Source organism: Nicotiana tabacum, chromosome 3 (assembly GCF_000715075.1).
Source record: "Nicotiana tabacum cultivar K326 chromosome 3, ASM71507v2, whole genome shotgun sequence".
NCBI classification, from domain to species: Eukaryota; Viridiplantae; Streptophyta; class Magnoliopsida; order Solanales; family Solanaceae; genus Nicotiana; species Nicotiana tabacum.
The window spans coordinates 114,208,433-114,222,614 of NC_134082.1; the positions used below are offsets into that span (position 1 = coordinate 114,208,433).

General features: G+C 37.2%; 2 protein-coding genes and 1 long non-coding RNA gene across 4 annotated transcripts; 1 reads left to right on the forward strand and 2 right to left on the reverse strand.

The window, feature by feature from the left end:
• Positions 1-1,119: 1,119 nt before the first annotated feature.
• On the reverse strand, positions 1,120-1,953 carry LOC107787545 (uncharacterized). Its single transcript, XR_001648438.2, has 2 exons — positions 1,651-1,953; positions 1,120-1,541 (listed from the first exon to the last, which is right to left on the reverse strand). It is a non-coding gene; the product is annotated as an uncharacterized LOC107787545 (long non-coding RNA).
• Positions 1,954-2,216: 263 nt separating this feature from the next.
• LOC107787544 (uncharacterized) lies at positions 2,217-6,686 on the forward strand. Of its 2 annotated transcripts, none has more exons than XM_016609132.2 (3): positions 2,217-3,073; positions 4,452-4,642; positions 5,866-6,686. In XM_016609132.2, exons 1-3 carry the CDS (start codon positions 2,503-2,505, stop codon positions 6,523-6,525), a joined length of 1,422 nt encoding a protein of 473 aa, XP_016464618.1. In that variant the 5' UTR covers positions 2,217-2,502; the 3' UTR covers positions 6,526-6,686. The 2 variants fall into 2 exon arrangements, with proteins under 2 accessions (XP_016464618.1, XP_016464619.1); XM_016609133.2 differs by having other exon boundaries at positions 2,343-3,073; positions 4,455-4,642.
• Positions 6,687-7,409: 723 nt separating this feature from the next.
• Positions 7,410-11,234, reverse strand: LOC107787543 (ACT domain-containing protein ACR1). The gene is made up of 8 exons (XM_016609131.2): positions 10,984-11,234; positions 10,326-10,470; positions 10,017-10,062; positions 9,462-9,576; positions 9,196-9,263; positions 8,283-8,939; positions 8,064-8,168; positions 7,410-7,948 (listed from the first exon to the last, which is right to left on the reverse strand). The coding sequence occupies exons 2-8, from the start codon at positions 10,397-10,399 to the stop codon at positions 7,556-7,558; spliced, it is 1,458 nt and encodes a 485-aa protein (XP_016464617.1). The 5' UTR covers positions 10,400-10,470; positions 10,984-11,234; the 3' UTR covers positions 7,410-7,555.
• Between the last annotated feature and the right edge of the window lie 2,948 nt (positions 11,235-14,182).

A 14,182-nucleotide genomic window follows, 5' to 3' on the forward strand; every position in this document is an offset into this window, starting at 1 on the left:
AACACGTACATCAAGGGCATGCTATATTTTTCTCTAAATTTATATTAATCATGTAAGCTGAAACTAACTGTATGTATGTATTCATTTTAGAATGCATCTGGAGGGTCTTCAAGTAGACAAGAACCTTGTGGAAGTCAACCAAGTCAAAGGAGTTCCATCTGCGATGAAACAACAATAGTTGTTACAAGGCCAACAATTGGTGCAAACAACAAAGGAAGGGGCAAGGGAAGAGGAAAGCCACCTAGTGCAGCTATCAGACCTACAAAAGGTGCATTTCCAGATGCACTTTCTCGGACCGCTCCTATGGGAAGAACTACACAATCAAGGGCAGCAAGAGGATCTTCATCTGGTATGAAAATGGGAAGGGAAAGTGGACCTGCAACTGCAGAATCATGTGTTTCTTCTAGGGAAAAAAGGCCAAGAATTGTTGGCTTTGGATGATATACTAACCTAGAGACGGGAAGGACCGTCCTTAATGTAAGAATCTTGCACATTTCAATTCTAGTTATTTTCAGTTTTTTTTCTTATCTTTCTGATTTGGACAATTATAGCCTGGTACTTCAAGTCTGAGAGTTGTCAACCATGAGACTAGAGTAAGGAGTACTATTGATGTAAATCTGGATGATGGAATTAGGCTTCTAAAACTTAGATGAAATGAGGGAGATGTTATTACTACATCACAACTGCAGCATGAGTGCAAGTAGAAGAAACAAAGTTGGACCACAAGCATTATCTCAGTCTTCAATTTAAGTGATTATGGATAAGCTAATCAAAAAAAGTTAGTGACCAGTCAAGGTTATGTAAATTAGTGACAAGTCAAGATTATGTAATATGCAACACTTGTTTTTGTTAGAACTAGTTTTTTTGTTCAATGTAGTTTGCTACACTTAATTTAATCTTTTGGAACTGGATTATGTAATATGCAGCACTTCTTTGTGTCTAAATTTACTTTTGGTTCAATGTAATTTGCTGCACTTCTTTTCATTCTTTGGTATGAATTACATTCCATTCCATTTATAAGGCAGCAATGAACCAGCTTTTGAATTGCAACAATTTTGTACAAAAACCGCTGATACATTTCATTGATAAGGCAACATTCATATAAGAGTACAACAACAGTAAACACTAAAGAATTGCAATATTTTTTAACAAAAACAAAGAAACATTGCAGTATTAAGGCAGTCAATTATACAAAATAGGATCCCAACCATCCGAAGTATAGCAGGAATCAACAAAACAGAAGCAACAGAATACACTAACTACATTAGCTAACCTATATTACAAACAATTTTCTCAGAAATTCATAACAGACCAAAGCCAAATAGAACAGTTCTCATCAATAAGAGCAAGAACCACAACAAAGCCATATGATTAAGGCCATCAGTAGAACAACATACACTAGTGTGTTTATTCATTTTTTTTGCTTGATCTCTTTCTTGATCAAAGTCCTTCACTCTCTTCAACAAACCCCAAATAACTCTATTCACTTGCTTAGGAAACTCGTCCTCAAACCATCTAAAATATTTACATCCGCCATTCTCCTTCAAAAAAAAATAAATATAAACCCATATAAATCAATGGAAAAGAAATCATAGAAAAGAGTTACAGCAAAATTGTAGCATACAAAGTTTTTTGGCAGAATATACTTACATTGTCAATTTTGCAGACAAAGTACTTTATTCCTGGGTTAACTGGAACCCATGAAATTTTTAGTTCACACAGACGCTCACATCGACAAGAGCCAACCCTTTCGGTGTTTTGGGACATTGTTCAACTAGAAATTAAGAGAAGATAGCAGGATGATGGAGTTCTTTCAAATTGAGGGAAAAAAGCTCCGATTTTTACTACTTGATGAAGAATTTAGCTCAGTTGAAATGTTGAAAAATTAGGGCTTGGGAGAAGAAGAGAACGATGGAGAAACAGGTTAAAATAACGTGGGATTTGGTCTAGTACCGTTGAAATAGTCCATGCCAACCTTTTTTATAATACTCACACGCTCAATATTTGTGATTGCCACGCAGGTGATTCGTGTGTATTTTGTGTTTAAGTGACACAGTAATAACGTGCTTATAAAGACAAGATTGCGTATCATAGTAAAAAGTGATGACAAGTTTAATGGGTTATCGATCTATTCCACCAATTAATTTTTGCTAAGCTTTATCTTTATGAGCAACTAATATAAGTATAATAACCTGCTTACATGGTTCAAATAGAACATACTCAACATTGAGTGTCACAGTGGAAAGTGAGTACAAGTTTAATTGGCAGCCGTCGTATTCTGCCAATTATTTTGGGTAAGCTTTATCTTTATGAGCAACTAATATAAGTAGCCAGGTGGGCTCGTGTAGGTGGATACTAAACGACGACGTAATTGAGCCTTGCTAATCTGTCCTTGAGCTCTTCTATTATTTGCTTGTATCGAAGTTCGCAACTGTCCAAACCAAATAGTCTTCGCCGGCGGCCTGCAAAAGTTTTCCTCATTTCTCAGTTCGTGATCTTTCAATGTCATGGTTTGCTCGATCTATCGCCAACACACTCAAACTCGATGACGAAAACGACTTCGTTTCACGTCCAAATCACGATCACTCCACCGAGGAGAAGAACCAAACAGATGATAATGATTCATCGCCAGTATCACCATCACGCGGCGTCAAGGAGGACATCTCAGAGCTGACCAAAACCCTAACCCGTCAATTCTGGGGAGTGGCTTCTTTCCTGGCCCCACCGCCTCAATCCGACCCCTACAAACCTATAGAGGATCCGAATTCAGAACCGGATCGTAATTCGAATGAGGAAGAATCCGACCCGGCAGGGATCGCGGGTTTGCGGAGCGATATTGCTGAAATCGGCGGCAGATTCAAGACTGGAATATCTAAGCTGTCGAAGAATATCCCTGTCTCCGAAATTACCAAAATGGCATCCAACTTACTGCAACTGGGACCAGAGGAGGAGGAAGAAGAAGGTAGAGGTGCAGTAGGTGTTACTGAAGAAGTAGTAGCTTTTGTGAGGGACATTGCTATGCATCCTGAAACTTGGTTGGATTTCCCTTTGCTCGACGACGAAGATGACGAAGGTGTCTTTTCCCTTTTTCATTTTCTATTTGAACCTGCCCTTTCATACTTTCGCTGCGTTTTAATACTCACTGCAATGCTCTAGATCAAACCTTCTAGTGCTACTCTTAAGGGGGGCAAAAGAATAAATCAGAGACTGAAAAGATGGCTTGAGCATGAGAAGACTTCCCTCTCTTAGCCGAATATGATATGAAATTAAACTGTCGGATAAAAAGCGGATATCAAAGGTTGCTTGTAGCTTGTGAAAGATCACCCATCAATTCATACTGGCCTCAAATTGAAACATTTCAATTACTAGGTATCTGCAGGAAAGATAGAAAAGATGGAAGCTTTATTGAGGTTTCAATTTGATTAATGCAGGATCCCATATACAGATATACTGCGGTTCCAAAACTGCTGCCCCGATCTGTTCCTGATATATATGTTGGTTTTGCAAACTCAAGCATAGCATAAAAGATTGTTAATTGATGTGGTACTGTATGATAATTTGGTATTTCAAATTTGAACTAGGGGATCAGAGAGGTTGAACTCCGTCTTGGTTAGTGGTAAAACATTGTCCTAGCAAATGAAAATTTTGTGGAATTAAGTCCTTAATGGAATTAGAAAGAAAAATGAAACTTGAATAGAGGTAAAAGATGCAATGCTTGTTTGATTACTTGAAAGTAGAGGGTTAAAAGTTGCAAGTGTTGTGCACAGATATCTTTTGCATGTCCAACAGTCAAATGGTGAATTGCTTATTTATGTGCATTTCATGATGAAACGTTACCCTTTGGATGTTTGCATCACTGCCCTTTTATTTATCAATGACTTAGGTCATATCTGTACTTATTCACCCTAAACAAGGCGCTGAACTTTTATTAATACCCCCATTATGATTGTGACATGTAAATTGTAATTATGTATGCTGAATCTCTTTCTCACTTTCATTTTATTATCTAGGATTTTAAGAAGTAGTTTTCTGTGTATTTACACGAGTGGTTAGTCTTAACACTCAACAGATAACTTAATGTTTTTATGTCAGTTGATGACACCAATTCGCTATGTTCTGCTACTTTTGGATCAATCTTTCAAATTGTTTACCCTTCTTCATATATCATGCTGTTACGCATTCTTACCCTACTAGCCAAATAAATATTATACATTCTTACTCTTAAATATTCTAATTGCATGTTTTCTGATTCCCTGCTTTGCTGGCTCAACTTGAAGCCCTTAATACATGATCGATTGGTTATTATGCATGGCAATAACTCTTTCCATATACGTGGCTATCACTTCTCCTAGTGTAGTTGTTGTGTAATGTATACTCTGTGTTGTGTAAACTTAAAGGGAATATTAAGCAGTTAGCTCACATCAATTATCTTATGGGTTTTCCCTTTACAGTAGATTTTGACTTGTCTGATGCACAACAAGAGCATGCATTAGCTGTTGAACGTCTTGCTCCAAGACTGGCCGCTTTGAGGATTGAGCTCTGCCCAGGTTACATGAGTGAGGCTCGCTTTTGGGAGATTTACTTTGTTCTTCTTCACCCTAGACTGGATAAACAAGATGCTGAACTTTTATCCACACCCCAGGTAAGGCACTGCATGTAATGCCAGTAATGGTTCCATTTCTCGTTTCCCTTCTATTTAGCACTTGAAGTGATGTTTTTTTTCTTTCTTTTACCAAGAAAAACAATCTTTATCTGCAAAGGTAGCAGAAGCCATTCCATGCATAACATACCATCTATGACTAGTTGGCTTATGACACCAATTGACACTGTCAACTATGTAGCTCTTGTGTTACTATTTGTAATCGAATGCTGAATAAGTCTTAAGGAGCATAGGGAAAAGTATCCTTGTGAGATAATAGACACAGTTGGGACCATCCTAAACAGAAAAAGTTAATCTGGGATTTGAGAGAACACCACATATCATGGTTAATTAATTATGGGGTTTAGAGAAATTCATGGCCTCTTTTGATTCTAGGTGAACAACTCTTATACAGAAGTGATTTTTTATTTTTTTGGTACATGGAAGTTGTTATCCTGATGTGTATGGGTCAGAAAAGCTTTTTTTCCCAGTGAGAAGCTCTTTAGCTTATTTCTCGTTAAACCGATGCTAGTATTTCTGCTGCGCGCAATCTGCGCCTCCTTTTACTGTTCCAATTGTATCTTCATTTGAATCTGCCATCAGAGCTTAGGGATCATTCTCTATCCTATTTCTGATGCAGTACTATTCTTGGGCCTTCACTACTGTACATGTGAAGCCATTGTGGCCATTCATGGGAGCTAGTCGAAACATCTTCCTACCTTTCTTTTCACCATGACTCTTTCCTCTCTTTTTTTTTTTGCTGCTTATGTTGCTGCTTGGAAATTCTCCTGCTCCTCTATCCTCTCATCTCTTTTACTGTCGAATGCTTCAAGGTTGTACTTCTTTTCTTAATGCATTACTTTTTTGTTCATTTTTTTCTGGTGAGCATCCTAGGGTTTGCCTTGGGCTTCTTGTTCTCCCCCCGGACCCCCTAGTTTGTACCATAAACGTGTATCATTCAGTAGTGTGCCTGTGAATGAGCAGGGAGGGAGACAATAACCTGTCAATCAATATAGTGAGCATGAATCCAATACTGATCTTAATTCAAAAAGAGAATCCAATACTGAAACTTATTCAAAAAAAAAAAAAAAAAAAAAAAAAAGAATCCAATACTGAAGCAGAGTGACTGGTCGTGCTTGGGTAGTTAGCATACGATCAGAGCGTGCCCTTGTACTCGAGAATGGCTGTTAACCTTTTAGTGCTAAAAATGCTAATCCTGTGTGTAGGTTGTCAGAGCCAGGGCCTCATTGGCACACGAGTTACATAAGCAAACCCAGCCAATAGAAGAAGATTGGTCAAATAAGGAAACTTCTGAATCAACTGATAGGAGTGGCTCTCAACATGAGGAGATGCTTGCCGTCCCGTCCACTGCTGTTTCTACGGATGTGGTTCAAGAGATGCCTAGTGTGGAATCTGCCACTTCACCTACAGTTTCCAGCTCTGGTACCAATGTGCACCCTGTCATTAATGAAAATCAAACTGTTGATAAACTTGTGGTTGAAGGACCTATTACCAATAGCAAAGATGAAAAATTGCAATCTGCATCGGTTATAAAGTTAGAGGAGAGTGATGAAGAGGATGCTGATGATTGGTTAAAGGAAGAAAGCACAGAAATTATGGGTACCAGTAAAACGGGCATGTCCATTGAGCATGATGAGGATGTGTCCTTCAGTGATCTTGAAGAAGATGATTCAGATGTGCCCGCAAATTCAAAGAAAGTAAATTACAGTTCTGATAAGGACTCACGAGATTGGGTCCAGTTGAGGAAAAGCTCCAGTGATATCAGCTCTGTGAATCAAGGTGGTTCTGTCAAGGAAAATGTGCAGAATCCTGATAGCAAAGAATCAAATGATTGGCTGGATATTGATGACATTGAGGTGGCATGACCTTATGTAAGGTTTAAATATAGTTATTTCCGCTCATTTATTGTTGTGAATAGTTGTTCCCTATCCTCCTTTCTCCGCTCTGCGCTAAGAATTCTCAACTATATGTTTGTACATAAAATGCATAATGAATAATAGTTGGGTTGCTCCCATTATTACACTTATGCAATTTTCTTTTTAAATTGATTCTGCCATATGGTGGCAGTGCCATTTATGTATAACAAGAGAAAATTACAACAAGATAGTTGAGTTTGTGCTTCTGCACAATACTCCATTAAGGCAGAATGGACATGCCCATTTGAATGACAAAAAAAAAACATTTAAGCTCTTTACAATATACTCTTTTCCTATAACTTACAAACTATATGTGTACTTGCTGCATATCAACTACACATATGTTAGTCCTTGTTAATAGATGTCTTCGCTGCAATTATTGTTTTTGTGATATTAAATGCTGATGATGTGTCTGCCAGAATTCTGGTGGTGTCTTCCTACTTGTTTCACTATATGAGCATAATTCGAAGGAGATAATTCCAAATTTAATTGTCAAGCTTAATCAATGTTAATTTACCCGTGTAATCATTAAAAAGTCGTTTAATGAGTCTGATCTTCTTCACTTGTTTAGTTAAGGTGTCACCTCCAGCTTAGTGAGACTTACCCTTCCAGTTCCAGCATCATCTAAGCTAGAGCCAGTTACTTAAGTCCACTGATTAGAGTAGTCTTAATGCTTAAGCCAGGTGGTAAATGAAATTTATGGAATGTCACTTTCCCTTTTCTCAGTGCCCAATTCAGAATCTGTTGAAAATTGGCGGGGTTGACTCACTGTTAGAAGAGGGAGAGAGCAGTTGATAGAGACACCACTGGTTGAACTTCAGAACTTGCACTTGTTTTATGCTGCAAAGCTATGTACATGGTATCATGTGTCTTATCATTATTTACAAGTTTTGCTAATTATTTACAGAGGGATGATGCTATGTATTTACAAATAAGATGGCTAAAACACACAAGCATCTCCAGATCACCAGTTGGAATCTTAGGATTTTATAGGTCTGAAATTGCTAGAAAGCCACTCAACCTGAGACCACAACAAGCTCCCTAGTGAGAAACCAGGTTTGTCTTGCTTGCTGCTGCTGCGGCTAGTGCTTATGCTAGGGCTTGTATTTGATGAAGTGGGTTGTGAAGTTGATCTCCCTAAGGATTTATTTACCACCAGGACAGTGCCTCCAATTTCTCTTTGTACTGTCTCCAAGGTTTCTGGGTTAACAGCTTGTCCTGAAGCATCTTTTACATAGAATGTGCCAACTGCTTTTTCGCCTTGTATCCCAATCTCGGCCCTGCTTATGGATAATCCGTTCTCCCGAAACACTCTTGTAACGTCTGATAACAATCCTACCCTGTTTTGAGTACTAACATCCAGCCTCAATCCCTGTACAAATCATAGTCAGTTCAACTCATGAGTACCTTTCTGTTATAGGGGAGTAGGGAAGTTGAATTAGAAAATATACTGTAAATGTTGTGTTAGTCAATCCTTTGAAACTTACATGGGATACTCTCCTCTCAGTGGCAGCCATCAGATTTTGGGTCAGTCTACGTCTTTCACTTTCTGAATCCAAAGTCCATCCATTCTTGTGTCTCACATAGTATTCCTGAGATTTTCGTGCATACTTAGAAATGTTAGAAACAAAGCATGAGGACCGTACTTTCTGGCGCAGAACCTCTAGGACTTTAAGGACCAGTTAGGCAAAAGTAACAGATTTTACCTGAACGGCAATGGATTCAAAAGAGCTGATGGAGGCGTGGAATACGACATATTGCAAGTCTGTCAGGGTGCAGATAGTGTCAAATAGTAATTTGGGTCTGTCTACACTCCTCACAGTAACTATGGAGTAGCCTTTCTGCCTACAATTTTCTACCTTCACTTCTGTACCATTATATCCCTTTTTCTGCCTGTATACTTCATCATCTGCACTCGACTCATAACCACAGGAACAACATTGCTCATAGTCTCTGTCAGCAGCCATCAATTGGTGGAGCCGCCTTTCGGTATGGGTTTGGCTAGCTGCAGGTGCTGCGAGCCTCACACTCCGTCGTTCCCCATCATAATGGTGGGCCTCTACAACATTTTCCAGTTGGGCCTGTACTTGTGCCACTCGATAAGGGTCCTGAATTGGCCCATGCTTCAGTTCATCTTCCACGTAGACAATGCATGCTGCTCGCTTGTTATGTGTCCATGCCACGGCAGCAGACACGTGGCAACCCAACTCAGCCAGCACAGCAGATATCTCAGACATTAGTCCGGGTCTATCTATCCCCGTCATCTCCATAGCCGTGTGCTCCATTGAAACATGCCTTGGTCTTACATTTCTATCAACACATGTTTGGATTTCCCTGGACCCTCTTCTACTAGCACAAATAGCCTGTCAAACACTAAGCTTGATTTTAGTTAAATATTAATTTGAAAGAAAAAACATATACTATACTTTTGGGCAACAGTTGCCAGAATACTTCTCTGCTCAGCAATTTCTTTAAAAAAAAGAAGTGAGCAAAGAGCAAGAGGAGGGAAAGTTGAGCAAATTAACTGCATGCTTTGTTGGCCTTATCCCTAAAACCCACTAAATGGTTTTTGGAATACTTAATTTAAGTGACTGAAGCATAGAGAAAGTATAGACTAACCTCTTCGATATAGTGGATGAGGCTTTCGTCAGTAATTTTGTTCCCAAGTTGGTCAGTCACGTGGAAAACTGGTAAAGATGCAAGAAAAAAAAAACAAATCTTATAGTTGTGGATGACTCAGATATGGATCAGAAAGTTGTTAGTTGCATTTCTATATTGGATTATAATACTCAGACCAGCTGTTGATTCATTCTTGATTTGCTGTTGGGAAAGACGGTTAAGCAAATTGGTAAGATGAGAAAGGCATAGAGAAAAGGAGAACTAACCATCCATTAGCCAGCCACCATCAGAGCATATGTATGATTTTGAAATCACAAGGTCGAGATCAGTGAGAACTTGAACCATCTCCAGTAATATACCGTGTTTGTTCGCACTATCAACCTGTGACACACAAACAAACAACAACAAATACGTCTGAGTCCTTGTAAGACCCATACTATTCTGTGAGAATGAATAATTTAAAAATTGTTCAATTATATCCGCACATGTATTAATCTTAAACCACTAACGCAAGAAAAATATATAAACTTATCGCCTAACTTAAATAATACAACTATTAAATGATGCTAACGCAGGTTTATACGCTGATACTCTTGTACGGTAGGGGTTCTTTAATTAGTTCTTTTCGAATCTCTGATGGAATCCATTTAACTGGTAGGTACCCCCACTCATATGCCAAAACAACGCAAACCAAGTCATTATCTAACACATCCATTGGTATTGTCGTCCTTTTGAATAACCAATGATAGAAATTTCCAATTAAAATGGAACAGATTACACACAGAATAATAGCAAAAGATTCTTCTTTAATCCTCACTTACCTTCACTATAGTGCAGTCTCGGCAGGAATCATTATCAATGCACACTCTGAAAAGCCAACAAACAAGAAACAAATAAGCTTCCCTTCTATACGAATTAAAGCATGATAAAACACATATGTACTCAGCGTTTACCCCAAATTATCTAAATTTACTATGGTTAAGTGATAATGTGTCTTAAGTAAGTATTATTTAGTGACAATTATGTATATAAAGATATATGTTATGTATTCATTGAGCTGGTGTAAATACTAAAACATTGTCAAAGACAACCCATATGGTAGTATTGAAAAAGTGAGGTAAAAGCAGAACCTGGGAGGGTGAATTCTTTCAATGAGTGATTCGAACTCAGGATCACCATAGGGTTTGTATGCAGAAATCTCCATGATGTCCTAATCCTCAAAGCTCTGACGTTTAACTTAGCTTGAAGCTGTAATTCGATTTCTGTGATATGCAACTAGATAAATGTACAACATGTGAGAAAAATCAATATTTCTATACAACTAGGCAGCCGCCTGTAATTGAAAATCAAGAAGTTGGAAAAAGAATAGTAATATATAAGCAACAATGGGAACGCGTGGAAATAAAAAAAGATAGATAAAGAATGGTATAATTTCTTAAACAGCGAAGATTGAGTAGAAATTTGAGATAAACTTTTCTAAATTTCCAAGAAAACACTTCCAAATTGATCATAAGTAGTTCACGAGAAGTAGTAATCATCCTATAAGGAGATGACGAAATTCTAAGAGGAGATTCATAACTCAGGAGAGGAAATTCTTAATATTTTTTTCCTCACTTTCTTGATATAGCATAAGAAAAAAGATTGGAACTTTGAAGAAAGTAGAAACTCCTAGCAAGGTTGAATGAATGCAAACGAAGGTTTTGAACAGAATTGATATAATTTAACAGAAACCTTTTGGTTTAAATTAAACAAGATTTCAAACAGGGGAAGATTGACAGAGAAATTTACCTGGGAAAGGAAGCTTGTTGATTCAAACTTTCTGGAATTGAATTCTGATAAAGAGACAGAAAGAAAGAAGGAGAGGAAGAAGAGAAATATGTATATATAGAAGGGAGGGAGGGAGGGAGGGAGGGAGGGAGGGAGACAGAGTCAATATAGGTATCAAAAACTGCAGCAAATAGAGATGTATGGGTTATGTGGCTCTCCTAACTATGCAAAGGGGAGATCCGCACTTACTGTTTCTTTTTCTTTTCAGCCACAAGAAACTCCCCTTCACTTGTCTCTCTCCTTTTCTTCTTTTCTTTTTCTTTTTTTTCTTTTTCTCCAAGTTTTCTGTTTATTTTGTGACATTATTTATTTAAATCTTTTTGGCTTGCTTTCATGGAGTGTGCATGAGAGTCGCGATTGAGGGTGTTTGAGTAAATATATGAGCTGGTCAAATCGTTTATGAATACCTTTTATGTTTTTTGTTTCATTTACCTTTAATAGCACTACTTTATAAAAATGACATGATATATTTAAATTCATAAAGTTTAAAGGTCTTTTGTGGAATATTATTCATCATCGCCGAGCTACAACTTTCATTAAGGATGACAAAAATATAAATTACTATTAAAATCACAAAGAAGTTAAGGAAATTCAACTCATAATAAATATATATACTAAATTTTTTTACCTAGATACACAATTATAATTTTTCAGTGAAAGCATGTCAATTAACACCCCTTACACAAAAATAGCTCCGTATTCGATCAAATTAAGACACATTAATTAAAACGAAAAGAATATTTTATTGACACATTCATAAGTAATAAAATACCTATAATATGACCACGTATGTACTGGAAAAGTATTTTGAATGCTACTATCCAAACACATAATTACTTTTTTTAAAAAATTCAACATTTGAAGTACTTCTCATCATTTAATACTTATAGCTAATTAATCACCATTCAATAGAATGATTAAAAACTCTTCAACTCTTAACTAGTATCTTGAATTTGAACTCCGGAAATGAAATCTTACTATTTGTTATCCTTTAATATTGGACTTTCTCTACGCACATTCATATTACAAAAATTTGAATACATATGTACCAAAAAATAGGGAAAGTTAAGGCTGGCGGGACATATTAGGCGTTGGCGGTGAAGCTTTACGTTAGGGGTGTGCCACGAGTGCGGTCCAATATGGGCTTGGCAAACTCCTAGATCCACTGCGGCGGCTCGGGTGGTAGGTGTCGATACGTAGTTGCCAAGCGAAAATGGTGGCCGCTAATGAAGCACGTGATCCTTTCTCTTTATAGTTATGGGCCTGCATGTTTTTTTCCAACTCTTTTTTCTCCGTTCTTACTAGATAAACAAATAAATAGGTTAATTGAACACAACAATTAGCATGCATCACGTGACGTACTAATGAAGTTGTCAAACTTATTATTGCTACTACATAATGATCAAGTTGATTAAAGAAAAGGAACACTTGAATCATTATGTGAATACGATAGACGTCATTCACATTAGTCTAATCCGAATATTAGATCAGCCGATAAAACCTTGCTATAAGTAGCAAAATTCAATTACAAATCAATGCTCTTGATTAGAAACTTGTAGTTGTCTTCTAAATCTACTAAAATTGATTTTAACTAAGCTTTGACATGATCAACGGTCTGTTATGTATATTCATTGATTGCTCGACAAAAAGAAAAATGATTTTGGATGTATTAGGTAAAAGTGAATTTTTATTTTTATTATTGTGTTTGTTGACTTAAATATTTTAAAAAAATATTTTCTCATGATCTCATTTTTCTCCATTTGAAGGAAAATGACTTTCTTGCCAAAAGGAGGAAAAATATTTTTCAAATTTCCTTTTCAACCTTCCTCACCTTCACCCCCACCCCCACCCTCCCCCTCCACCCCACACCCTCTCTTGTGCCCACCCCCACTCCCTCCAACCCCTCCCCCTAATATCGCTACCGTTACTTCGGCCCCTCGACCCCAACTTATCTTACCCGTTTCATCTCATATAATATTTGTCTAAATTATATACTTTTTAAAAATACTTTTTGCTATTTAATCAAATTAACATTGGAAAATAAGTAAGAAAATTACTTATTTTCCAAGATAATATTTTGAAATTCCGAGTGTTTTAAGACAGCCGAGTTTTGGAATAGTTTTCTTGGTGAACTTGCTTTACATAGCTATAGCAGTCAGTTTACACGTGGCACCAATCAATTTAGAGTGTGGAAATGATATGTAAGTGGAAAAATTACAGCGTACGTTCACCACAGTCTGAATGTATGAGAAGAAACCAATTCAAAGCATTCTATTTGTAAACCTTAATTTTCTTCTACTAGATTTATGCTGGGCTTTACCCAGAATTTAAGGCAAATGACGAACCTAACCCATTCCCTTTAGTTGTAAATTGGATTCATAACTCATGTTCTTGACCCTTCTTTGGGCCTAGTCTATACTTCGCGAAGGCTCAACTTTCAGTTGGGGTCTAGGCCAGCATCGGCAAGGCAACAATGCAGCCAATTCAATTTTTAAGTCAGGTATTGGTGTTAACATATTGAGCAAAAATTAGCATGGCATGACCCCAACAAAGTTAGTATTGGCGGAATGTTTCCATTTTTATGGTTTTAGCAAAATGTTCCCTTTTCTATTTGGTAACTAATTTAATTATATTAATCACCAATGTAAATATGTACAAAGTCATAGCTAAGCCAACAAAGCTAGCTATCTAAAGACTGGAAAAAAAAAAACACTGTCTAAATAATATAACACCTACTCAACTAACAGGATACTTCAAAAATGAAAGCTCCTAGGATGGTGGACAATTCCAGGAGAGGCTTGCGCACAACAGACGTAGGCTATCTCTTTGGCAATGTCATTGTGTATGGATTCTTTCTTGCATAATAATAAGGTCTGCCCTGGCTCTTTAAATCTTCTGCTTGATATACTTGAACGCTTGAGTATTCATCTTTTTGAGTAGTAGCCTAAGAGATTTCAATTTGAGCCAGATGTTGTTCATTTTCCTGTAACTCAATGTTTGACCCCGTGTTATTGCACAATGTTCAGAAAATCTTCATGTTCTACCCACACATTGAAGAACTTAAAGGGTGATTTTCCACTCCTCTGTTGTAGAGTTAGTTTTAAGGTCATGGTAGAGTGATCAAAGAAGTAAGACATACCATAAGCAGTACTTATATAAT